Source organism: Podarcis filfolensis (assembly GCF_964270895.1).
Source record: "Podarcis filfolensis genome assembly, chromosome: 5".
Taxonomy (NCBI): domain Eukaryota; kingdom Metazoa; phylum Chordata; class Lepidosauria; order Squamata; family Lacertidae; genus Podarcis; species Podarcis filfolensis.
Window position 1 is genome coordinate 99,042,692 of NC_139608.1, and position 23,935 is coordinate 99,066,626.

Here is a 23,935-nt window from a genome sequence, read left to right on the forward strand (position 1 = left end):
CTCCTTTCTTGTAACTTGAATCCATTGGTTCTAGTCCTCCCCTCCAGAGCAGAGGGCAGGGGCAAGAGCTCATCAAAAATATATTTATTTTGGTGGCATCCTCGGAAGCAACATGAAGCATGTTCCAGATCATATTTATGCCATGTTATGCTTCCACCATCAAGCAACATTGTCAGTTGTCAGAATATGACCTCAAGTATCATGGCTTTATCCATCTTCTAAGGTTCTCTAAGAGATGGCAGGGGGACCCACAGAGTCAGTGGATAGAGGTAATAGGGTAGGCAAGTGGTTTTCAGCCAGTGTACTGTGGCACCCAGGAGTGCCTTGAATGCTGGTCAGGGGTGCCACGGGCAACATTGGCCTCTGTCCCTCTTTCCTTCCCTCCCTCCTCTGATGCCCTCTCGCATCTCTGCCTCCCAAAGACTTCTGTGGCTGTTTGTTGCAGCAGCCCTGGCTACAAGCTCCCCAGCCAAAGGTGCCTCTGGGGCTGTCCATGGGGTGCTGGTTGCCAGGAGCTGAGGTGGCCTCGGAGTAAGCAAGCAAATGGGTGAGGGAGCCCAGCCAGCCAGCCCACCTGTCGTGGTCCTGTGCTGCCAGCCATGGCAGACCTCAGTGGAGGGAGAAGCCAGCCAATCAGCCAACTCTCAGGGGGGTACTTTCCTGGAGGCAGTGTCTGTATACAAGGTCCAGTCCAGTCCTAAGATCAGAAGTATCTCAGTTCATGTAGTCAGACGATCCGGGGGTCAAGAAAGCCGAGGGTCACGAGGAGCACGAAGCAGCAAGGTCTGGTCAGGAACGAGGAATGTTGTTTCCAGCAACTGACTGAGGCTGGAAACCCTGCTTCAGAAAGCTGGAACCAGCTGGTTCTCATCAGGAGCAAGAAGGCTGATCAGCAGAAGGTGGAGTCACTTTGCCTTCTGCTCCTTCGGGCTGCTGCTCAGCAGGTGAAGCCGACTCCTGGCCCATGATACCACTAGCCCTTGCTGTTGGGAACAGATGGACAAATGGGAGGCTGGGCAGGCGCCTTGTTGGCCTTTCTTGTGCTTGCTGTATGCAATGCCTGCCTGGGAGTTGAGTCCCCCGCACCAAAGGGGAGTCTTTCTGCCATGCCGGCCCAGCAGTGTCCACTGCTGCCTCCCAGGGTGACTAAGCTGCTGGCCTCACATTCACCTTTGGCCAGTATCTGACAGGGCAGCTAAGGCTGGGGGAATCCTCTTCCCGGCCCCTGGGGGGTGTCTGTGTGGAGTGAGGAGGAACCTCTCATTGGGGTGGGGGAGTTGGCTCAGACACCAGGGTCTGCCCGGAGGAGAGGAGGCTGAGGGAACACTCCACAAGGGAGGGTGTTCAAGAAAGTGTGAAGGGCTGCCAGCTCCTGCAGGCAAGGGGTGACATAACTGGGCTTCTGAGACTTGGAGCACATTTCCCCACAGGGGAGCAGCAGAAAGAACATTGTTGGTCTGGGGTTTTCTGCCTGATTTAATATACTTCACCTTGAGCCTCAAGACACAGCCAGGCTCTGCCCTCTATGAAGTATCATCACTTAGCCAGAAATGCTGTAATCTTTCACTCCACTCCCTTGGTTATTTCGGTCACCCTTTTTCCATTTTGAGGATGTCACTTCTTTACCTGTGAATGTCAAAGATGGGGCATGAATGTGCAGGAGGTTTTAGACTTTTATTTCTGCTACATTCAAAACTTTCAGACAAAAGTTGTTTTCTTTAGGGCGATGAGGTGCAGAGGAGGCCAGGAATCTGTTATCTTTAATAGGTAGAACAGGGAATCTTGGCTCCAGCTTGTCAAGAAGATGTAAAAGCTGTATCTGAAAAAACACACAATTTTTTCATCTACAAAATGATTAAAAGGGAGCAGAACAGGAAACATATTCTTCTTTGCAACTGGCAAACCCTAAGAAAGCATTTCACTTTCATAACAAAAAACATACACATAAACATCACATTTCTGTATCTCCTAAGAGGCACAGATTCAGATTAGTGCCTTATTTTGCCTTCTTCGCCATCATAAAACATCCATATATAAAAATTTAAAATATATACAAATAAACAGCCACATAAAATATATAATAAGGATTTCCATTGGCCATCCTGGCTAGTAGGCATCAATAGCCCTCTCCTCCTCTATGCATTTGTCTAAGCCTCTATCGCTGCCTCCTGCAAGAGTGAGTTCCACAGTTTAAGTCTGCACTGCTTGAATTAGAATAATAGGATATAGAATATTAGAGCTTGAAGGGTCCCGAGGGTCATCTAGTCCAACCCCCCCTGCAATGCAGGAATCTGCGGTGCCCAGAACTGGGCACAGTATTCCAGGTGTGGTCTGACTAAGGCAGAATAGAGTGATACTATTACATCCCTTGATCTATACCGACAAGACTTTTGTTGATGCAGCCTAGAATAGTGTTAGCTTTTTTTGCTGCTCCATCACACTGTTGACTCATGTTCAGCTTGGGGTCCAGCGAGACCCTAGATCCTTTTCACATGTACTGCTGGTAAGCCAGGTGTTCCCCAACTTATATTTGCGCACCTGGTTCTTCCTGTCTAAGTGCAGAACCTTCCATTGGCCCCTCTTGAAATTAAGTTGGAATATTCATGGATTTAATTCCCCGGAGAAGAGGAAGAAAGTCTTTCATTTATTGAAAAAGGAACAATTGGACTTAATTTGTTTACAGGAAACTCATGTGATAAGGCTTCACAGGAAAGTACTGATTAATAAAAGATTGGGTCAAGAGTTTATTTCATCGGACAAGGTTAAAAAGAGAGGAGTTGTTATTTATGCCAAAGAGAGCCTATCACCGAAATTTGTTTTTAAAGATGAACAAGGAAGATTTGTGGCAATTGAGATTCAATCACAAGGAGAAAAATTTCTGATTGTAGGAGTTTATGCACCAAATGAGGGGAAATCTGAATTCTTCAGGAAATTGCATGAGACATTGCTTGACTACATGGACTACAACATTATTATGATGGGAGATATGAATGGAGTGGTATCTACAAATATGGATAAGTCGCAGAGACAGGTTGTAACTAAAGATGGCAGACTACCAAAAACCTTTTTTGAACTGACTGACAATATGGACTTGATTGACATTTGGAGAACCAAGAACCCCCTTGGAAGAGAGTAACATTCTTCTCTGAAGCCAACATGACATGGACAAGAATTGACCAAATATGGATAACTAGAGGACTGGCACCTAAGACTCAAAAAGTGGAAATTTGCCCAAAAACTTGCTCCGACCATAATGCGGTGAAGATGGAGATGAAACTAACACCAATCAGTTCCTTCAGATGGAGGATGAATGACACCTTATTTAGAGATCAAGAGGTTACCAAGAAGGCCCAAAAAATCTTGAGAGATTATTTTGAGATAAATTTGAATACCACGGTTGAAAAAAGAGTAATCTGGGACGCAAGCAAAGCGGTCATGAGAGGGTTTCTGATTCAACAGAACGCAATAAAGAAGAGAATTCAAAATGAGAAAAAAGATAAAATCTTGGAAAAAATAAAAGACGGAGAGAAGAAATTAAGAGCGAAACCAAAGTCGCAAGAGATTCTGAGAGAAATAAAGCTATATCAAGTACAATACATGAAAATGATAAATCAGGAAGTAGAATGGAAAATTAAGCAGATGAGACAAAAGACATTTGAATCGGCTAATAAACGCGGGAAACTGCTAGCCTGGCAGATGAAAAAAAGACAAAAATTAAACACCATCACAAATTTGGATGTGGAAGGAAAGAACATACAGAATCCATTGGAGTCGTCAACAGGCGCTTGGAGTCGTGAAAGTGCTTCCAGAGATATTTTAAACAACTATACACACAAGGGCCACAGAAAGAGACTGATTTAGACCAATTTTTAAGAACAAATGGATTACAAAAAATCTCTCAAGAAAATAAGATAATGTTGAATCACAAAATTACAGAACAGGAGGTTGAAGGTGCCATCCAGAACATGCAGTTGGGTAAATCTCCAGGGCCAGATGGTCTAACCTCCAAATACTATAGATCTCTGAAAGACTGGTTAATTCAGCCACTAAAGGAGGTCTGTAATGAAATTTTGGAGGGGAAAAAGGCGCCAGAGTCGTGCAAGGAAGCTTACATTACACTTATACCGAAAACTGAGTCTGAAAAGACACAACTTAAGAACTACCGCCCCATATCCCTGCTTAATGTGGATTACAAAATTTTTGCTGATATCTTGGCTAATAGATTAAAAAAGGTATTAGTTGAAGAGATACATAAAGATCAAGCCGGCTTTCTCCCAGGTAGACATTTGTCTGACAATACGAGGAATATAATTAACATTTTGGAGAAGCTGCAAGTGAACATCAATACCAAAGCAGTTTTAATTTTTATAGATGCGGAAAAAGCTTTTGATAATATTTCTTGGAATTTTATGAAGAAAAATCTTCAGGGAATGGGGGTGGGCCAAGGGTTTGAAAATGGTATAAGTGCAATTTACTCAGAACAAAAGGCTAAGTTAATAGTTAATAATGTGATGACAGAGGAATTTAAGATAGAGAAAGGGACACGACAAGGCTGCCCAATTTCCCCATTGCTTTTTATTTCGGTTCTGGAGGTTTTGCTGAATATGATTAGAAGGGACCGTCTGATTAAAGGTATTCAGGTCGGAGCCAAACAATATAAATTGAAAGCTTTTGCAGATGACCTAGTTTTGACGTTACAGGAGCCAGAATCTAGTACGAAAAGAGTATTAGAATTGATTCAAGAATTTGGTCATGTGGCAGGATTTCAGCTGAACAAGTCAAAAACTAAAGTGCTTGAGAAAAACTTAACACCGATTGAGAAAGAGAGGTTTCAGAAGGAGAGTGGTTTAACATTAGTTAAGAAAGTAAAATATTTGGGGGTTAATATGACTGCTAAGAACTTAAACTTATTTAAAGATAACTATGAGAAATGTTGGATAGAAGTGAAAAAAGACTTGGAAATATGGTCAAATTTGAAGCTTTCCTTGTTGGGTCTAATTGCAGCTATAAAGATGAATGTATTGTCAAAAATGTTATTTCTGTTTCAATCATTGCAAATATTGGACAAGATGGACTGTTTCAAGAAGTGGCCGAGAGACATTTTCAGATTTGTCTGGCAGGGCAAGAAGCCTAGAATAAAATTTAAAATATTAACTGACGCAAAGGAAAGAGGTGGATTTGCCCTGCCAGACCTTAAACTTTACTATGAATCAGCAGCATTCTGCTGGTTGAAAGACTGGCTGCTTCTTGAGAACACAGACATTTTGGACCTAGAAGGATTTAACAACATTTTTGGTTGGCATGCATATTTGTGGTACGACAAGGTTAAAGCACATAAAGCATTTAAAAACCATATTGTCAGGAAAGCATTGTTCAATGTCTGGATAAGATACAAAGATTTACTGGAAAATAAAACCCCAAGGTGGTTGTCACCAATGGAAGCGAAGGCTCAGAAAAAGCTCAGTATGGAGGCCAAATGGCCGAAATATTGGGAAATATTGGAACAAGAAGGAGACAAATTGAAATTGCAGAGTTTTGAGAAATTAAAAGATAAAGTGCGAGACTGGCTTCATTATTATCAAATAAGAGAGGCCTATAATTTGGATAAAAAAATTGGCTTCCAGGTGGAAAAATCAAAATTGGAAACAGAACTGTTAGATCCCAAAACTAAGATACTTTCAAGAATGTATAACTTGCTGTTAAAATGGAATACGCAGGATGAAATGGTTAAATCTGCTATGATCAAATGGGCACAAGATATTGGTCACAACATTATGTTTGCTGACTGGGAACAGTTGTGGACCACCGGTATGAAATTTACGGCATGTAATGCCTTAAGAGAATATTATGAAAATGATATACAGGTGGTACATGACACCAGTCAAGCTTGCAAAAATCTATCATTTGCCCGATAATAAATGTTGGAAATGCAAAGAAAATGAAGGTACATTCTTTCACCTTTGGTGGACGTGCCCAAAGATTAAGGCTTTCTGGGAGATGATCTATAATGAAATGAAAAAGGTATTTAAATATACCTTCCTGAAGAAACCAGAGGCCTTTCTACTGGGCATAGTCGCCAATTGGTGCCAAAGAAGGATAGAACTTTATTTATGTATGCAACAACAGCAGCAAGAATACTCATTGCAAAGTATTGGAAGACACAAGATTTACCCTCCCTGGAAGAGTGGCAGATGAAGGTGATGGATTATATGGAATTGGTGGAAATGACTGGCAGAATCCGAGACCAGGGAGAAGAGTCGGTGGAAGAAGATTGGAAGAAATTTAAAGACTATCTTCAGAAATACTATAAAATTAATGAATGTTAAAATGATGTTGGATTGAAAATAAGTGGCATTAGCAACAAAGTTAATAAGAATATGCAAAAATGAATTGATAATGGATGAAAATATAGAGTTATAATATGTTAAGATACAGAGTTAAGATAAACGAAAGAGGGTAAGGATTTGCTGATTTGATTATTCAAATGGGAATACAAAAAGGGGAGGTGTGAGGAGGCCAAGGAAATAAGCTAATGAGTTCAAAGTTACAAAAAACGGATTTGTTTTTAATTCTTTTTTAGCTATTTGTCTTTTGTCTTTTTATTCTTCTTTTTTCTTTTTCATGTATTTTTCTATGTTCTCTTTTTTGTATCTTTTTCTTTTTATATGACCTTTTTTTATTTTGTAAACTTATGTTTTTGTAAAACTTCAATAAATATATTTTTTTAAAAAAAGAAATTCACTTTGTTAGCTAGCTCCCAGTTCTCCAATCTGTTCAGGTCCTATTGATTTCCGATTCTGTCTTCCACTCCGACTTCCCACCCCCCGCCAGGATATCCTACGTCATTACGCAGCCGCGTCTAGCGCGCTGGGACGCCCCTCCTCCGTCTTGCTGGGCGGAGGACGGAGACGAGCGGGACTACAGCTCCCGAAATGCACTGGGCTGGCCGGACACGCCCGCCGCCGCCGCCCCAAAGAGCGTCACCACCAGGAGCCGGAAGCGGCGTGTGATGGCGGCGGCGGGCGGGCGGCCCCGGGGGGCGGCGGCCTAGGGCGGGCGGGGCTCCGGAGGCCTTGTCCTTCGCGGGAGGGGCTGGGCTGCACCCATGGACGACAGCAAAGTAAGTGGAGGTGCTCGCGGCTCCGCGGGGGCGGGGGGGGGCGGCCCTTCTCCGTCCCGGGAGGCGGTGGCGGGCCGAGGAGCTGCTGGACGACAACGCTCGTCCCCCGGCCACCGGGCCTGAGAGCTGGGGGTCGTGGGAGTTGTAGTCCAGCAGCTGCTTGGACCCCCCCCCCCCCGAGGAAGGCGATTGGAAGGCAGGGAGTCTCTCCAAGCCAGATGATGATGATGATGATGATTATATATCAAATTTGTATATGCCTTAATCCCAGGGTGCACACTTGCGGGTGTCACAAGCACTCTGCTCTCTGGTACAGCGGAGACTTGCTTTCAAGCCCCAGGCAGCAGGAGCACAGGCGAGGCAGAAACATTCTCCAACCAAATTCTGCCCTGTTATAAATTTTGTAAGAACCAGCATGGAGAACTCTTCCTGATACTGCCCTGACCGAAGTAAAATGTGTTTCTGCTTTCTAGGTAGCTGGAGGGAAAGTGAAGAAACCAGGGAAACGGGGCCGTAAACCAGCCAAAATAGATTTGAAAGCCAAACTTGAGAGGAGCCGGCAAAGCGCGAGAGAATGCAGGGCAAGGAAGAAGCTGAGGTACCAGTACCTGGAAGAGCTGGTTTCAAGCAGAGAGAGAGCCATATGTGCTCTTAGAGAAGAGCTGGAAATGGTAATATGCTTTTTCTCTTTTCCACCTTACCCCCAGTTCTGAGTCAGTTCTTTGGGTCTAGAGCATAGTAACAGCTTCTGAGTTGTGTGCGTTCATGCAAGTACAGGCATACCTCTTGTTGCGTTTGCTTCAGGTTAAATCTTTTCAGGTTGCGTCCCACAGCGACCTGGAAGTAACGGAACAGGTTACTTCCGGGCTTCGCCACTCGCGCCTGCGCAGACCCTCAGAATGACATCATGTGCAGAAGCGGCAACCCGCGCACGCACAGACGCGGCTTGTGTTCTGCTCATGTTGCGAACGGGGCTCCAGAACGGATCCCGTTTGCAACCAGAGGTATCACTGTATGCTGTTTTCCCCTGTGGCCAATGTTATTATGTCCCCAGGATCTCTGCTTAGGTGTCTGAGAGCAGGGAGTTGCCACTTTCTACTTGGAAATGCTTACATGCCTGAAGGCATGTCCTGTTCAAGGAAGAGAACAGAAAACTCGTACAGGATATGATTTTTAAGATATTTTAATTATTACCCAGTTTTCTTATGAAAGCTGATTTGAAGACTCTTTATTGAAAGGCAGAATGTAATTACTGTAGCCGAATAAGGGTTGTTGGGACAGAAAAGTGAGATGCCCTGTACATCAACAGAGTTGTGTGTACTTAAACAAACAAACAAATCCAAATTAAACTCCAATAAAAGTTTGACACTATTTAAATTAAGCAGATTTGCCAGGTTCATTGATTTTTTTGTCATCCTTTATTCTGCCATTTTTGCCACTTGGCAAGGAACTTCGCAGGACACTGAAAATATGGCCCTTGACCAAGAAGAAAATCTTGCCAAGTGACCAACGGACAAGCAACCAAGAGAAGAACTTGCTGCAATGCCACATAGCCCTGCTGATGAACATTTCCACATCCCCAGTCCAATAATCACACATGTACAACAGCAGAATTCTCTTTTTTAAAAATAAGATTTTATTAAAGCTTTTTCCTAAAACAAGAAAAGGAAAGAAACTAATCTAAATAAAAACAAAAATAAACAGAGAAAGAGAGAACAAAACAAAGGAAAACCAAAAAAAGAAGAAAAGAAAAGATGAGAAGAAAAATAAAAGGGACTTCTGATTTTCCATCTGTCAGTTACACAAAACAAAATATTCACTCTAGAATGACACCAAGCTGATCTGCCTTCTGTTAGGCAGTATCTCCCCAGTCTTCCAACCCAAATAGATTAATTCATCTTCCTTTTTACATAAAAAGACCAAAAGAGACTCTCCATTATTAATAAATGTCAACACTTCTGGGGAGGAACATGGCAGACTGAACGTCTTCCTCAAGCAACTTCCCAATAGAACTAATTACATGCTGATTGATGATAGCCATGGCTTTAATCTTTGCTATTGAACAACAGAACTCTAATGATCACAGCTGAAAGTAAAAAAGTGCAGCCCTCTGCTTTTGCAATCCAGTTTATTTTTATGTTTGTGTTTTTAGTACAAGCAGTGGTGCTTAGCAATGGATCAAGGGAAAATCCCCTCTGAAATTAAAGCTCTGCTAAGCGGGGAAGAGCAAAGCAAACCACAGCAGAACATGGCCAAGGTTGGCAAGGCTTCAAAGATGGATGCAAACAGTCACAGTTCCTGTAAGTACTAGTTTATGAAGGTTCTTATGGCTACGAGAGTAGACCAAGATGTGCAGATGGGGAAGATGGGTCATATAGTCTTACTGTTAAGTGCCTCAAGTGCTACACACTGTACAGCAACTTACATTTAGAAAGAACATGCCTACCTGGAGGCTTATCAATAGGGTAATGTGAAAATAACAGCATAGGTCCATCACAGAATCGTGGATTGTCCTGTGAGCAGATGTGAAGGAGAAGCTGTTTGAGTGCTTTTCTCTTTGTTACCCATTCCCTTTTTTATTAGTTTGTGAACCTGCGGGGAGGCCAAGTTATTTTTTAACTCATTCACAGAGCTTAGAAAATTCCAGGTGCTTTCTTAAGGGCTTTAAAAAAACGGGTCGAAGGACAGGGTAGCTCAAGGTCTGCCTTTTCCTGTCTTCTTGGTCTCCGTGATCGGTCTCAGAGGCCTTTCTGGTGAGCTGGGCAGTGACCTGAGATATGGCTTTTTCAGTTTCCAACACCTGGACTCCCAGTGCCGCTGCCTGATGTCTTCTGAGGTGAAGACCTTTTTATTTGCCCTGACCTAGGTCCAGTTTTTATGTATTGTTTTTGTCTGACTGCCCCTGGTTTTCTAACCATGGATTTGTTATTTCTGTGTATGTGCACATGTGCACACTTCTCCCTTTGGTAGCCACTATATGGGAAGCTTTTGGCTGAAGAGTAGGGTGCAGACCCCTCAAATTAAAAATAGAAGGCTAATTATGTGGTGGAGGGGAAGTGAGGCCACAGTGTGAAGCCAGGCAGCATGGCTTATGAAGCAGCTCAATACTTATTCAGTTCATTGAATTCCGTCCATACATTCAACTGAAAGTCCCCAAGTCTTGAGCAATGAAGCAATGTACACCCTTACGTAAACTTGCCTTCTATGCTTCATGTAAGGCCATTGTCTTAACATCTTCTGGTTGCATCTTGTCTTTGTCACTTATTTGCTGGTGGCAGCAATCTGTAGGATTGGGAATGTTATTCTGTCTTTTGTCCAGCAAATTTTCTAGTCAGTACCTAAGCAACACTTACTTGTAAGTTCTTGTTTGGCCTAGCCAATTACAGGCTCTTTAATGGATCTTTGATAGACAATAAAACACTTATTGAGGGGAAAACTTTTGTTTAACAAAATAAACTTCTAATGTAAAACTTCCCCAATCAATGAACCACTCTCTTACACATAGAAACAATCCCAAATAAACTGTCCCCACAAGACCTTCACCCAGACAAACCAGATACAGCATCAGATCACCAAATTTCCTGTTCCAGCCATGGGGAGCCCCTGGAACAGCTGTGTCTGGTCCGTGATGCAGCAACATCAACTACGTTGCCCTGTACCCAAGCTCTACATCCAGGCTCTCTGCATCATTTATCCCGGCCAACCCCAACCAGGCAGGGCTGGATCCTTCCACGGCTGCTACCTGTGGTGATTAGGGCTCCTTCTGGTCCCATAATCTGGGCAATTGAGCCCCAGCTGGGGCACCCACAAGGTCAGGAGTGCTCCTGTGAGGACTTAAGGCCTTAAAGGAAAGGTTGATTACGCAAGGCCAAACCTATGCCTCACAGTGGGTTACTAGACAGAATATAAAAGCCTCTTTGCTCTTCTGCAGTCCTAAGCCATGACTTGGCTTAGCATGGTGCTTGAACCCGGTTTAGTTCTCCAAGGCAAACCACCACCATTGGAAAAACTTGGGTTTGGGTTACAGGGTGTGGTTAGTGTGTGGAAAGCTAAACCAGGAGCCTCTGTTTGAATGACATGCCAAGCGATGATTTAGTACAGCAGAATGACCTAAAGGAGGAGCAAATCAGCCATTATTTCCTCTCTCAGAGCACATGCATTCATACTAAGATACAGTTTTAGCTTAGCATGTTGTGCAAGCCAGACCACTACATGCTTGGTGGGTTGTATTTTGAACTGAGCAAAGGCAGAGGGGTCATCAGGATACAGAAACTGAGTCACTGGCAAATGGCTCTTCAACCTTCTGTCAGATATTTTAATGCTGGCTATAACAAATGTAGATAAGATTTCTTGGCTGACTGGTTGAAATTGTGAATAGCTATAAAATATTGTTGTATTTTATTTCTCTTTCAGGGTGAAGGTGGAACAGCCAAGATCAAAGTCCCTATTTTATACTACCAACACTGATTTGTAGTCTTTATGCTAAGCTTCCCTTCCACTATGATGTGTGGCAGTGCTGCAGCAGCAAAGAACTTGATCGTTGAGGTGAATTACCAAAATAACCCAATGGCAAGCCAACAGAATTAAACCTACAACTTAAAAAAACCCCCAGTTTGTTATATAGATATAGAAACTACAACTTACGTGTATGTAGATATTTCTGCTGTGACAGTGAAGGAAATTTCCGACCTTGCTGTTATAATTGCTCATGGTTTATGTGTTGGATTTTTCTGTTTAGTATTCATAGGAGTGGCTATTTAAGAAACCATGTGCAGCAAAGGCTGAGATCTTGGCCATCTGGCATCAAAGTAGTCTGTTATGTGTATGGTATTTATCTGTGGTCCATGTTGTAATAATAATTCCAGTTTCCCATGGTGGGCTGGAAATATGTAATGGGTTTACACTTCTGTTATATCTGACCTAGTGCAGCATTGTGGCTAAGAATAGGAGGTCCCTGGTTCAAATCTCGCCTCTGCCATGAATTCCCCTAGGCAAGGCAATTCAGAGGGATAATATTGACTTTCTTTCTACGGGGTTGTTTTAAGCATACAAGTGTTATCATGTCTGTGAGATGCTTTTTGCGTACATTCCTATGCAAAACTCCCTGCAGACAAAAAACTAGCACAGGTGCAGGTGGGAATGGGCTGTTATGCTAGGTGTGTGCTTGCTTTTTTGGTAGTAAGGAACCAATCAAAAACAGTATGTCCCACCTACTGTCTATAGTGCTAAAGTCCTTCTGTCACCTCAGTCTGCCACCTGTGTAGACCAGGCCTCAGTCAATGTTTCCCAAACATTTGACAGGCAATGAACTGTAAATAAGTGTATTTTTAAATCAAGCTTGAAGGGAGACTTTCCATTCTTTTTCAAAAAGATATCTCTGTTTGCAGAATTAATGGACAGACATTCTCCTTGCAGTTCCAGGGCAGCCCAGTTAACATGGCTTCCCACCCTCCCTTTTGCCCAGTCAGCCAGGGATCGGGGATGGCACTGTGTTGGCTGGGCCATGCCAACACTCCTGGGATTCTCCCACACCCACCAGCTCTGGGGCAAGCTCCATTAGCAGCCCCCTGTGTCCCATTTCTCCTTTTGGGATGATGTCACTGTCCACTTACTGGTAGAGAGCAGGGGAAGGCGGCCCCACACAGGACCGCTCTGCACTGAGCAGCATGAGAGTGGTGGTGAAGACGTCCAACATAGTGGCTTAAACGTACCTTTATAAAAATGGAGCCATGCTTGTGAGCCCTATTCCCACAGTTGGTGAATTGCTGTTCTATGCCATAGTCAGGACTCTTGGCCATCCTCCTCCCATTCAGGCATGCCACATGCCGGCACTCCTTAAGGCTCCCCTACTGCAGGCTTAACCAGCCATGGATTAATTTGACCTATTAAATTAAGTCTTTCAAGGTTCATTGTTTTGTGACATGAGATGGCCCTTTTTACACCCAAGTGAAACTATCTCCTTGAAAGTAAAATGCTGCTGGAGTGTATCTGAACAGGCACCCTTTGGCTTTAGACTTCTTTAGCTTGTGTAACTGTGCCTGTTTGGAACCTGCTTATTGATGCTATCATTGAGTCAAAACCTAATGCATTATTCCTTGCTTCCTCAACGCACCAAAGGAGCAGCTGAGTGGGAATGGGGTGGGATGGCATTTCTCACCTGGCTGACAGCTGGAGAAAGAGAGGAAGAGAAATGGTCTGCCTATCTCTCATCACATTGACTTTGCTCTTGCTGAATTGACTTCATTAGCGGGACCGCGCACAAATTAACAAGAGGGTGAACTGGGATGGGGTGGGTATTTTAGGCAGCTTGTTGAGTAGATGTATTATAACAGGCTGACTCCATGCAGGGCTTTTGATGCAGGATGCCCTGCAGACTCCATTTAGAGCAGAGCTTTCCAAACTTTTCATGTTGGTGACACACTTTTTAGACATGCATCATTTCGTGACACAATAATTCAGTTTTACTAGCAAACTCGAGGTCAAACTAACCCCTTATAAGATTGTTCACGTGACACACCTACACACTAATGTGTTGTGACACACAGTTTGGAAAGCTCTGATTTAGAGTCTGACTGTAGCATTGTGCATCAGAAAGGGAAAATTTAATCTCTTTCAGCTTGATGTCTTGATCACTCACATATATTTGCTGTGAAGAAAACACTTAAATTCTTGTAAGACTCCCATGTCTGTCCTTTTTTGTTTTATATTAAAGTGGATGTAACTTCAAACATTTGTTCACTTTTTATTAGCAGGGGTAACAAAAAGCTCTTCATAGGGTGGGGGCAGAAAGAAGGACTGTGTTGCACATTGTCCTCTTCACTTCAGGGCCAGAACAGCTATGACATTAAGTGCTTTTAGTATATTCCTGACCTGCCCTGTCCCACCCCTTAACAAGGGTGTCAATGAAAGCTCCCATCTTGGGTCAAACGTGGGAGGGGAGGTTTTGGTGGAACTGGCAGAGGTGTAAAAGCGTTAACCCCACATTCCCCAATACACTCTCTGGTCTGAACTTTGTTTGCCTTCGTCATGGTGACTGTTATTATTTAAGGGAAAATCAGTCCATTAAATGCATTCACGTGTTTAAAGTTACATATTTTGGGGCTTTCATACACTGGCCCATCTTGTGTAAGAGATTGAAGGCAGGTTTTCTTACCCATCTAAGGGTGTCCTCTAGTATAGCACTTTGCACATCTTAGTTGCCATGCTTCTTTCTTGTGCAGGGAAAAATCTAGGGCTGTAAGAAGGTTTCCTCGTTGACTCTCAGTGAAGGCTGGATCTCAGGGTTCCAGGATCCAGGGAAGTTATATGTGATGCACAAAGGCTTCTTCACTAGATGTACTAATGTGAATGACAAGAATGCCCAGTGGGAGATATCTGAGAGCCCATAGAAAGTGGTGAATACCAGTTAACATGACTGGGCTCCATTAAAATAAATGAAAGCTACATAGGTGCTATAAATCAACGAATGAATGGATTCTGACAAGTAGAAGGTCACAGGAACAGACCACATTACCCACATTGATGAAGAAATGATGGGGAATAGCATCCATTGTCTGTCGTGAATCAATGCGTTGGACAATGGGAAGCTGTGTCCTGCTGTGGCAGAACTAGGAGGCATTCCCCCCCCCCTTTCCTTCACATGTGTTAAATGTGAAAGGGGGTTTCTCTTCCCTGGGCTGGGCCACTCTCTAGCTGAAATAATTAAAAAAACAACCTTGGAGGCATCTTACCAAGGTAGCACCCAGCCTCCCAGACTACAACATCTATACTTGAGTGATTCAATCAGCACAGGATAGTCATTAATTCAGGGTTTACATTGTGCCTTCAAAGCCTAGAATGTGTAGAGTGGAACTATGAATTTCTTTAGATCCTATTATAATTTTATTAGGATTCTTAGAAGAAATTGGATCAGAAGCAGAAGAGGAATTAATTTATTCCTTCCCCTATTTTCATAACCTATTTGGTTTAACATATTTCAAGCTTGCCTTTTGTCAAAGTAAATCCGAGGGCAGGGTAAAAACAATAAAATACCCTCCCCCCAAAGCATAAGAAAAAACTAATGTGCTTTAAGGAGGTGCTGCAATGAAAAAAGGTCAGTGGTGGCTTTCTTTTTCTTCTTTTTAAAACTAAATAAACATTTATTCAAAAGTATACAGCTTTGTCCACTGCCATAATATCACAAAATGATCACTCCGATTCTCAATCCCACATCGCTGGCATGTTAGCTTGCCAAATAGGAACCCAACTACAGATCAGGTGGGCTAGACATTTTCAATCAATATATACCCTCCACAAACACCTCTGTGATGATGGTGGCATTAAAATATCCTGTGCTTCAATAAAAGAGAAAAAGGGAGACCAGATCGTGCCAAAGGTATCTTTTTTGGAGATGCCTTTGATTAGTTGTGGCAGCCTTACTTCAAAGGATGTCTATAACGGTGACATCAAGGTCCCATGTCACGAGGCTCTGACAATCCTTTTGCTAGAAGCCCCCATTTCACAGGTCCATTTTCCTCAAAATGCATAGGCCTTGTGTACAGATGGGACCCCCCAGGAGTGGGAGTTAGGCAGGGCCACAGATGCCCACTCCGCTATATGACCACAGCTGCATAGCCATCTGTGCAGGTGTTTCCCTAGCCTTTGTCATAGGATCACAATTCTCAGAGATCCTCCCATGTTTAAACTCAGAACGGATCTGGCTTTACTTAAGGAATAGCTGCAAGTCAAATGCATTTAGCAAGTTTTATTGTCAGTGTAGATTATTACTGGGATGGGGGAAAGAAAGCAGTGCACTAGCGTTTCATGCCAATGTGTGTGCATTTACATGCTTACACACTACAGTCAAGATGCACCCTCTCGCTTAACTTCTAGATGGGAAAAGGTGAAAACCACTTGGCTCCCCAACATATCCCCCAAAGGCATAATAGAAGAGACATAACAAGATGGTCTGTCTTTAGCAGGACACTTGTGCTGTGAAGTAATTGATGAGTTTACTGCTTTTTACATTAACAGTTCAATCTGCAGTACTCCCATCAGTTGAAAAATAAATTTAAATTCAGAGAGCATGAAATAGTTATTTAAAACAAAAACAGAAAACATCCAGTATACAATAAATCAGTGGATTTAAGAAAACATTTATTCTCCCTGCCAAATTGTATGCAAACCCACCCCCCAGCTCAAAATAGATCAAATCTTTTCATAGTTCTTTGCTCCAATTGTGCAAATAATTGTTGAAAGGACTGGAATTATTCAGAGAAATGTATTTGTTGGGTTTGAATTAATAGGCCAGGCAAGCTTCTTCTCTTTTGCTTCTCTATCAAATGAATCATATATCGAGTCTTTGGAAACAGTTTTGGCTGGCGCAGGGATTTCGGAGATCCCAACATAATTTTTTTTGGCTATCTTTGAACTGGTGGTGATGGTATATGCATTGCTCCGGTAGCATTTCATAGAGGACATGCAGAAGGTCTCTTTCATCCCTCTCCTGAAGTTTGCATTATACACAGAGTACAATGTAGGCTTTGAAGCAGAGGAACTGAAGGATATCCAAGTGACTGACATAAAGACCAAGGAGCTCTTTCTGTAGTCTGTCTCAAGTGGATGCCAAAGTTGAACCACATAAAATGGGAGCCACGAGAGCAGAAAAAGCAAATTTAACATTAGGAACATCTTGATAGTTTTCACCTTTGTTCTCGGAACTATATTCATAGTCCTCCGAACCGTCCTACCATCTGTACCTATCCGCCAAATATATTTTATTACTTTTTGGTAAAAAAGGATGATCAGAACAGATGGAATCAGAAAAGCCACCAACAAATGGATGGTACCATAAAGAGCCCCGTCCCAAGAATATGGCAGGAAAAAGTTGCAATGGTTGTCCCAACCTGACCCAAAAAAGAAGAAAGCTGGAGACACTAGTGCGGCATCGAAGATCCAAGATGCTGCAATCATTTTCTTGGCTTTTCCCCGGGACACCTTGAAACTTAGCGGGTAGACAATAGTATAGAATCTGTCAACACAGATGGAAAGCAACACGTAGTTCTGGACACCGGGTATGAGATACTGAAAATATCTTACTAGCTTACACATCATGCTCCCAAGTGCCCAGCTCCCAGAGGCTAGCTGAAGAAACACAAATGGAGCACTCCCTACGCTGATCAGTAAGTCTGCACAGGCCATGGAGACCACAAAGTAATTGGTGGTAGACTGAGTCCGCCTGCTCCTGTGGATCACCAGGCAAACCAGGGAGTTTCCAAAGATGGAGAATAGCCATAAAGCTCCAAAAAGCAGGCTGGCTGCTATGATCTCTCCTTGCATCAACTCATACGGTGAGGCTGTACCATTTTTTTCAAGCCCGTGTTCCTTGGGTAAAGCAATCATTTCATTGCTTGCCAGAGGGCTAGAGGTTTCTTCATGGTGGCGGTTCTGCTGCAGCAGCAGCCCTGAAGTTGGGGTAAGAAGTAGAGCAGCGTTGTTATCCATGTCATGGGCAAGCAACATATTCAGCCTTTGCTTCAAAGGGCTGCATGGAGAGAGAAGGCCAAGTGTTAGTCTGATTGGTGGGGGGGAGCACTCTTAGTAAAGAACAATATATTTTGTCTTTAAATATATACTGGATTAATCCTAGCTGAGTCCACTGCCCTAATCCTATTAAGCACTAGTTCTCAAAAGGTGTGGAGCACAATCCTGGATGGCAAAGGTGAAGGGAAGATTCAAGGACAATCAAAGAAACATTTAAACATTTCAGGGTACTATAGGATAGTATCAAAATATTTTTATTTATTTGCAAAATATGGATAGATATCTTTTCAAAAAGAGAGCAAGAACATCAAGTGATACTGAGGACAATCTTAGTTGTAACCAGAAGCGCCGTTTGCTGGAGAGGACACATTTATAATTATATTTAGAGAATGATTCTTGTTCTTATATAGCTACATTGTTTTTTGGGTGTCCCATGATCACCTTATAAAGTAGAATCATAGAATCATAGAATCATAGAGTTGGAAGAGACCACAAGGGCCATCAAGTCCAACCCCCTGCCAAGCAGGAAACACCATCAGAGCACTCCTGACATATGGTTGTCAAGCCTCTGCTTAAAGACCTCTTTAAGCAGTTGTGTTCTATATTATAAATCAAGCACTGTTTATCAATTAAAAATTTGGTGTGGTATGAGAAAATTTTTGTTCTGAAAGTTCGGCCCTGTGAAAAAAGTTTGAGAGCCACTGACTTCAAGCTACAACAAAGGAGATTAAACATCAGGAAGAACTTTCTGACGGTAAGAGCTGTTTGACAGTGGACATTCTACTTCCTTGGAGGTTTTTAAGCAGAGGTTGGGTGGCCATCGGTCTTGGATGCTTCAGCTGAGATTCCTGCATTGCAGGGGGTTGGACTGGGTGACGCTCAGGGTCCCTTCCAAATCTATGCTTCTATGAGGCTTTCTGTTTTATTTACACTTTTAAGCAATGTAAGTGGTGTGTAGCCCATCCCATTTGCTGCCTGAGGCAAAACAGAAAGTGGAGCTGCTGCTGCTGCTGCTGCTGCTGAGGCCCCTTGCTCTGCTGCCACCATGTGCCCTGCTGCATCCACCACTCAGGGAGCACTGATGGGGGGCAAGATCATGCTGGTTTTTGGTGACATTGGCATGCCCTTGTCCAAAATGGTGCTGCTAACGGCTGCATCTCTCTACTGGTGGGTCTGCTGCCTGGGAGGCTTTTGCTGCCTGAAGCAGTGCTCTCACCGTGCCCCATGGCCAGGCCGGCTCTGCTTCTTGCAGACTGTGGCCTCCCTTCTGGACACTGCATCCCACTCCAGGTTCAAATCTCTCTGGCAAAAATCTTCAGAATAAAACCGTTAAGTTCCTCTCTAAACACATCCCTATATATAGATATTCTACATACAGGTATCCTAAGGGTGCAATCCTATATCCACCTACTTTGGAGCAAACTCCATTGACCTCAGTGGGACTTAATTCTGAGTCATTATGCAGAGGATCATGATGCAAAGCTACCTGCATCACTATATTTAACAGCAGCACAGTTCATGTATAAATTATACATCAGAATAAAAGACATGACTTTATGAGTTCTTCTGTGGTCTGAGCTGAAAACATTATGTGCTGACTCACCAAAGACACGTAATTTACTTTGGGCAAAAATCATCTTCTTTCAAAGACTTATTCGGAGATGTCAAACCTGCTTCTTTCTTCAGAGGAATATATAGGAAGCTCAGTTGCTTCAGCTTGTTGCCATTGGTCACATTTTCATTGCAATTATGCTGGTCAGGTCATCCTTGACTGGCTGCAGGGTCACAGAATAGCCAGCTCTGATTCAGCATAAATTCCTTTGTTTTGGCACCACATTTTTCTTTCCTGATGTAGTTGATGTAGTTTGTAGAAAGAAAATATTCTCAGTCAAATAAAATAATTTTCATTTGATTAATCACTTGCTTTCATGAATTTAAAATATATTTGAGCATTCATTCAAAGCCTTAATGTAAATTGCCCCCACAAAACAGACTGAGATCATGATCCTCTTGCTAACATTTACCAGTCATACACTTCCAAAAAGCCTACAAGCTTCCTGAAGGCATGAAGCCTCCCCACATTTTTTGTTCTCTCTTAGGGTAGACTGCTTCTGAACATGGAGGGAACTGCCACTGATCAGTCCTCCAGGCAGTTTGCTAACTCTACTTTTGAACCCATCAGTGCCAGTGGCCTGTGTCCCCCCCCCCAAATAAAAATAGGTGACGGTACTCGCCATGAAGTTGTTACAGTAAGTGCCACCCTTTTTAACAACAAAAAGGTGCCGGTACTGCATACCCTTGAGTACCTCCTGAAAAAAGCACTGGCAGTGGCCGTTACCGTATCTTGTGGCAGCAAGTTCCATATGCTTAATATCCATTGTGGGGAGAAATACTTTTCTTTTGTCTGTCCTGAATCTACAACCAATCAGATTAGTTTTATTGGCAAGAGAGTGCAGAGATTTGAGCTTTCAGGAGCAACTTCTCTCAATAAGACGAGTCAGTAAATGCCTGTAATCACTTCATGCCAATAATATTTAATTCCTGTGATGTTTAAGAGTCACTCAGTACCTGTAATATTTTGCTGCAGTGGCAACAATGGCAACAGCAGGGACACTGCTGTGCTGGAGACGGGGGAGGCCTGTCGTTCCACGGCATCCAGGGGCTTGGGGAGCTACAGCAGCTGCGTTTCAAGTGTCGGGGCGGAGGAAAGTACAGAGGAGGAGAAAGGGAGGAAGAGAGAGAGAATGGAAGACGAAAAACGAGAAGGGGAATAGGGAAGGCTGGGTGATGGCAGGGCAAGTGGGCCTCATTCATCGCCAGTGACGGTGTTCAAATTGTAATTTCGGGACCGGGATTTGAATTAACCAAGATGCTTTACTGATTTTAGCTCACTGTTCCAATCCAAAATTTAGTTGAAGGATAGCTACCCTTCAGTAGGGACTCATCCAGTAGTGAGTTTGTTAACAGTCTTCTGTGGAGTTTCTTGTTGCTGTTGTTACTATCAATTCATTAAATTTATATCTTATAACCTTGTTGTTCTTGTTCTAATGCTGTTGAGGCAATTCCCCCCCAGCAAAACCTACAAGGGTCCGAGTTTGGTAAAACTACCCTGTTTGTAAGACTTCTAATATGCTTGGCATTTCAGCGACAAATTTTTAATGACGTCTTGTTATTTCTTAACAGCTTCCTTTCAGGAACAGACCAGCTTCCATCCAGCATTCTGCATCAGTGCCTGTAGCTTCAAACCCACAAACATTTGCTACATTTCCCAAGATACATGGAATTCGCCTCCACTTCCTCCAGTCACTGGAGGAAGTTGTCATGAGGACATACAGCTTGAGCTTTCAAAAGAGGATTTTCACTTTTTGTTTGTTTTTTACTTTTCCCCATCCTTCTAATTAGAAGAAATAAATTGGCTGCTTGGTATAAACTTCCTGTCATGCATTTACTTCTGCTCAAATGCAATAAGTCCACCTTTGCATTTACCTGCTTGCAACAGGAGACCAGCTATAGGACTGCCTTGTGCAGAGTCTGACCATTGGTCCTGCTGGCCCAGTGTGGCCTGCTCCTACTCTTAGGGGCAGCAGCTCTCCAGCTGGGGTTTATTTTCCTGCACATTCTTTCATTGAATTAGAGATTGAACTGGAGATTGAACCTAGGACTTTATGCATTCAAATTTTGTGTCACTCCTAAAATCAGGAGAGCAAAATAGCAACTATGGAACACAAAGGCATATTTATAAGACAATGAAGGGAGAGAACACACACACCTGTGGCTATATGGAAGCCCATTAGTGAAAGATAAAAGGGCTTGTAGTTCTTTTAGCTTAAGTCAAATTTCTGTTTAATCACTATTTTTGCACCAAGTAAAATTATCACTGGTGAAGTCACCTTTCTTATGTATTTAAGGGGCAAATTTCTATTTAAACAGGGGGTGGGGTGTATTTCAAAGATTTTTTTTCTTATTCAGCTCTGCCAGGATGGATTTTAAAAAGCAGACTAGCAATGCTCAAAGAAAGCAACAAATGAATTCAGCAGCAAATCTGATTGCTGTTTCAAAGATTGAGAGAGCTGTCCTTCCCTTCTTTAACCAAACAATTTTCAAGGTTGAATAAGCCATACCTGCTTCTAAGTATAATCCGGAGTTCAGATGGGTTTTCCATTAGGATTTCTGTCACTCATTGTATCGGAGATCAAACACATGTTCACAATTGCTCTGAAGACGTCTACACCTGCACATTAATCCAACAGAGGTTTAAAAGGGAGACAATATTTTGTACAATCCTCTCTCCCTGTTGCTAATGGAACTGATCACATGAGAAATGGGTCACATGGCTCCCCCTCAACTGCCTTTTATTTAAGCAGGTAAATCTGTGGCCAAAACTGCCGGTTTATTATGCAACAGAAACAGTCCACCTCAAGAAAATGTTTTATTTCCAACCCTCTGCTTTTACCAGTACTTGCCTGCTGTCAAAGAAAAGAGTATATTATTCTGTGATTCCCCACTTCCACCATTTCCATTTTTAGAAGTCATTTTTGTCATTAAAAAAAAAATTCAAAAAGACCTGCAGCACCATGGACAGCAATGGGGTCTCTGGAGGACGGCTGGTGAGTGAATCTGCTCTGCTTGCCCTCAAAAGTAATTGCCATGCTGGCAAATAAATAATTTCATCAGCTTCTGTTCCAGCTCTCCAGCCACCCTCTTCCACAGCACAGCCAGCATCAAAATTAAAGGAAAAGCATTCCATCTAAAAAACAAAGCTGTTCACAACCACACCCTACCTTTGCAGTCACTGTGTTGAGAAATATCTCCCTTTATAACCACTGCTTTTGTCCATCATTCTCATTTCCCATGACACACACATTGCTTGCTCACCTCAAATGTTTCAGATCCCGAGGAAGGGCAGAAATTAGGATGGGAACCTGCAGCTGTCTCATGCTGACGTCCTGGTTGCTATGGAGCTGTGTGATTGTTGAAGGGGATTATTTTCTTCCGCAACAGTCACCATGCCCCCCTCCTGGCAATTGGAAGAAATAAAAAAGGGAGAAAACGGAGGGAGAAAATCTGTGCAGATGTGTAAAGAGGTAGGAGAACGTTTTCTGCTGCTTCAGCAAAGCATGATTTGGGAAGCAGGTTAAAAGAGACAGGAGTATGGATCATAGCATAGAGATTTTAATCACCTTTATTCAGTCTGTTGTGCATTCTAATTTTGCTTAATCCTTTCTAAATAGATGTTTAAAAGATAAAAGCTTGCTGGAATTGCAGCTTGTTTGATTCCCCTTTGTCTATGTATTGATTGCACTGATACCCTGTTCTTCCTCCCAAAGATCAGAGCTGCTTACAAGAGGTCCCCAGGAATGCTCTTCTCATGGCATTACTTGCAAAATGCATTAATTAAATGTATGATGGGTGAGCAAGAAGTACACACACATGGCCTCTACTATGGTATATCCCATAGAGATTAGTATTCTAATGGAGCCAACATCAAGAAGCATGTGTACTTTGTATTAAAGTATAAACATAAGAAGATTCCTGCTGGATCAGACCAAAGGCCCATCTAGTTCAACTTCCGGTTTTCACAGATGCCCTTGGGAAGTCTGTAAGCATGACATGAGGTGTCTTCTGATCTACCACAAAGAAAAGTTATCCTCTCTAATGTTTAAGCAGACTTACCTGTAGCATAATATCATGTTTCCCCAACACCATTTTATATACCACTATAGGAGCAAGGCAGGGAAACCACGCGGAAAAGTAAACCTAAATGTTTTGGGGGTTTTTAATCATTTTTATTAAGTTTCCCATTTTAACAATCCAATCAAATCACATTGAATGTTCCAAATTATACAAATACATATCAAATAGTCCAAATATTCTGCCTAAATTATATTTTTTTTGTTGGGACTCCCCATGCTTAGATGTTATCCTTCTTCCACTCCGCCTCTTTTCGCACCTCAGTGGCTGGCTTAATTGGCAGATTAATGTTCCCCTCCTCACTTGAAGCATGTCCAAAACTTTAATCCAATTTTTCATCTTAAGTAATGGAACTTGGTGCGCTCACGGCGACAGAGTCCAGGAGATCCGAACTCCCTCGGGGGCTTTCCTTTTTTTTATATATAAGATATTTATTAGAGTTTTCCATTTTATACAAACAAAGAAAAAATAATTAAAAAGAAAAAATAATAAAAACACATAAATTTCATAACTTATTTTTCAATAACATATTTCCCTGACCTCCTCATGCCTCCCCTTCTTGTATTCCAGTTCAAATTGTTCATCCAGCAAATCCTTATCTCA

The 23,935-nt window shown here is 42.6% G+C and overlaps 2 protein-coding genes across 9 annotated transcripts; one reads left to right on the forward strand and one right to left on the reverse strand.

Annotated features, from left to right (window-relative positions):
• Positions 1-528: 528 nt before the first annotated feature.
• CREBL2 (cAMP responsive element binding protein like 2) lies at positions 529-13,848 on the forward strand. 3 transcript variants are annotated; one of them, XM_083616056.1, is made up of 4 exons: positions 529-783; positions 7,594-7,791; positions 9,273-9,420; positions 11,534-13,848. In XM_083616056.1, exons 1-4 carry the CDS (start codon positions 544-546, stop codon positions 11,536-11,538), a joined length of 591 nt encoding a protein of 196 aa, XP_083472182.1. In that variant the 5' UTR covers positions 529-543; the 3' UTR covers positions 11,539-13,848. The 3 variants fall into 3 exon arrangements, with proteins under 3 accessions (XP_083472182.1, XP_083472183.1, XP_083472184.1); XM_083616057.1 differs by having other exon boundaries at positions 529-684; XM_083616058.1 differs by lacking the exon at positions 529-783 and adding an exon at positions 7,014-7,120.
• GPR19 (G protein-coupled receptor 19) lies at positions 13,478-22,625 on the reverse strand. Of its 6 annotated transcripts, none has more exons than XM_083615879.1 (4): positions 22,517-22,625; positions 21,763-21,872; positions 19,245-19,487; positions 16,020-17,642 (listed from the first exon to the last, which is right to left on the reverse strand). In XM_083615879.1, exon 4 carries the CDS (start codon positions 17,618-17,620, stop codon positions 16,370-16,372), a length of 1,251 nt encoding a protein of 416 aa, XP_083472005.1. In that variant the 5' UTR covers positions 17,621-17,642; positions 19,245-19,487; positions 21,763-21,872; positions 22,517-22,625; the 3' UTR covers positions 16,020-16,369. The 6 variants fall into 6 exon arrangements, with proteins under 6 accessions (XP_083472010.1, XP_083472005.1, XP_083472006.1 ...); XM_083615880.1 differs by having other exon boundaries at positions 22,423-22,625; XM_083615884.1 differs by lacking the exon at positions 22,517-22,625 and having other exon boundaries at positions 13,478-17,642; positions 21,763-22,389.
• Positions 22,626-23,935: the final 1,310 nt, after the last annotated feature.

What these genes read in the sequence shown, in the direction of transcription:
- CREBL2 (XM_083616056.1), top strand. Translation starts at nt 544, where the DNA reads ATGGGTGAGGGAGCCCAGCCAGCCAGCCCACCTGTCGTGGTCCTGTGC. An exon ending in GAGGAGCACGAAGCAGCAAG is followed by an intron (nt 784 to 7,593) that starts GTCTGGTCAGGA and finishes TCTGCTTTCTAG; the next exon opens with GTAGCTGGAGGGAAAGTGAA. An exon ending in TTAGAGAAGAGCTGGAAATG is followed by an intron (nt 7,792 to 9,272) that starts GTAATATGCTTT and finishes TTGTGTTTTTAG; the next exon opens with TACAAGCAGTGGTGCTTAGC.
- GPR19 (XM_083615884.1), bottom strand. Translation starts at nt 17,620, where the DNA reads ATGTTGCTTGCCCATGACATGGATAACAACGCTGCTCTACTTCTTACC.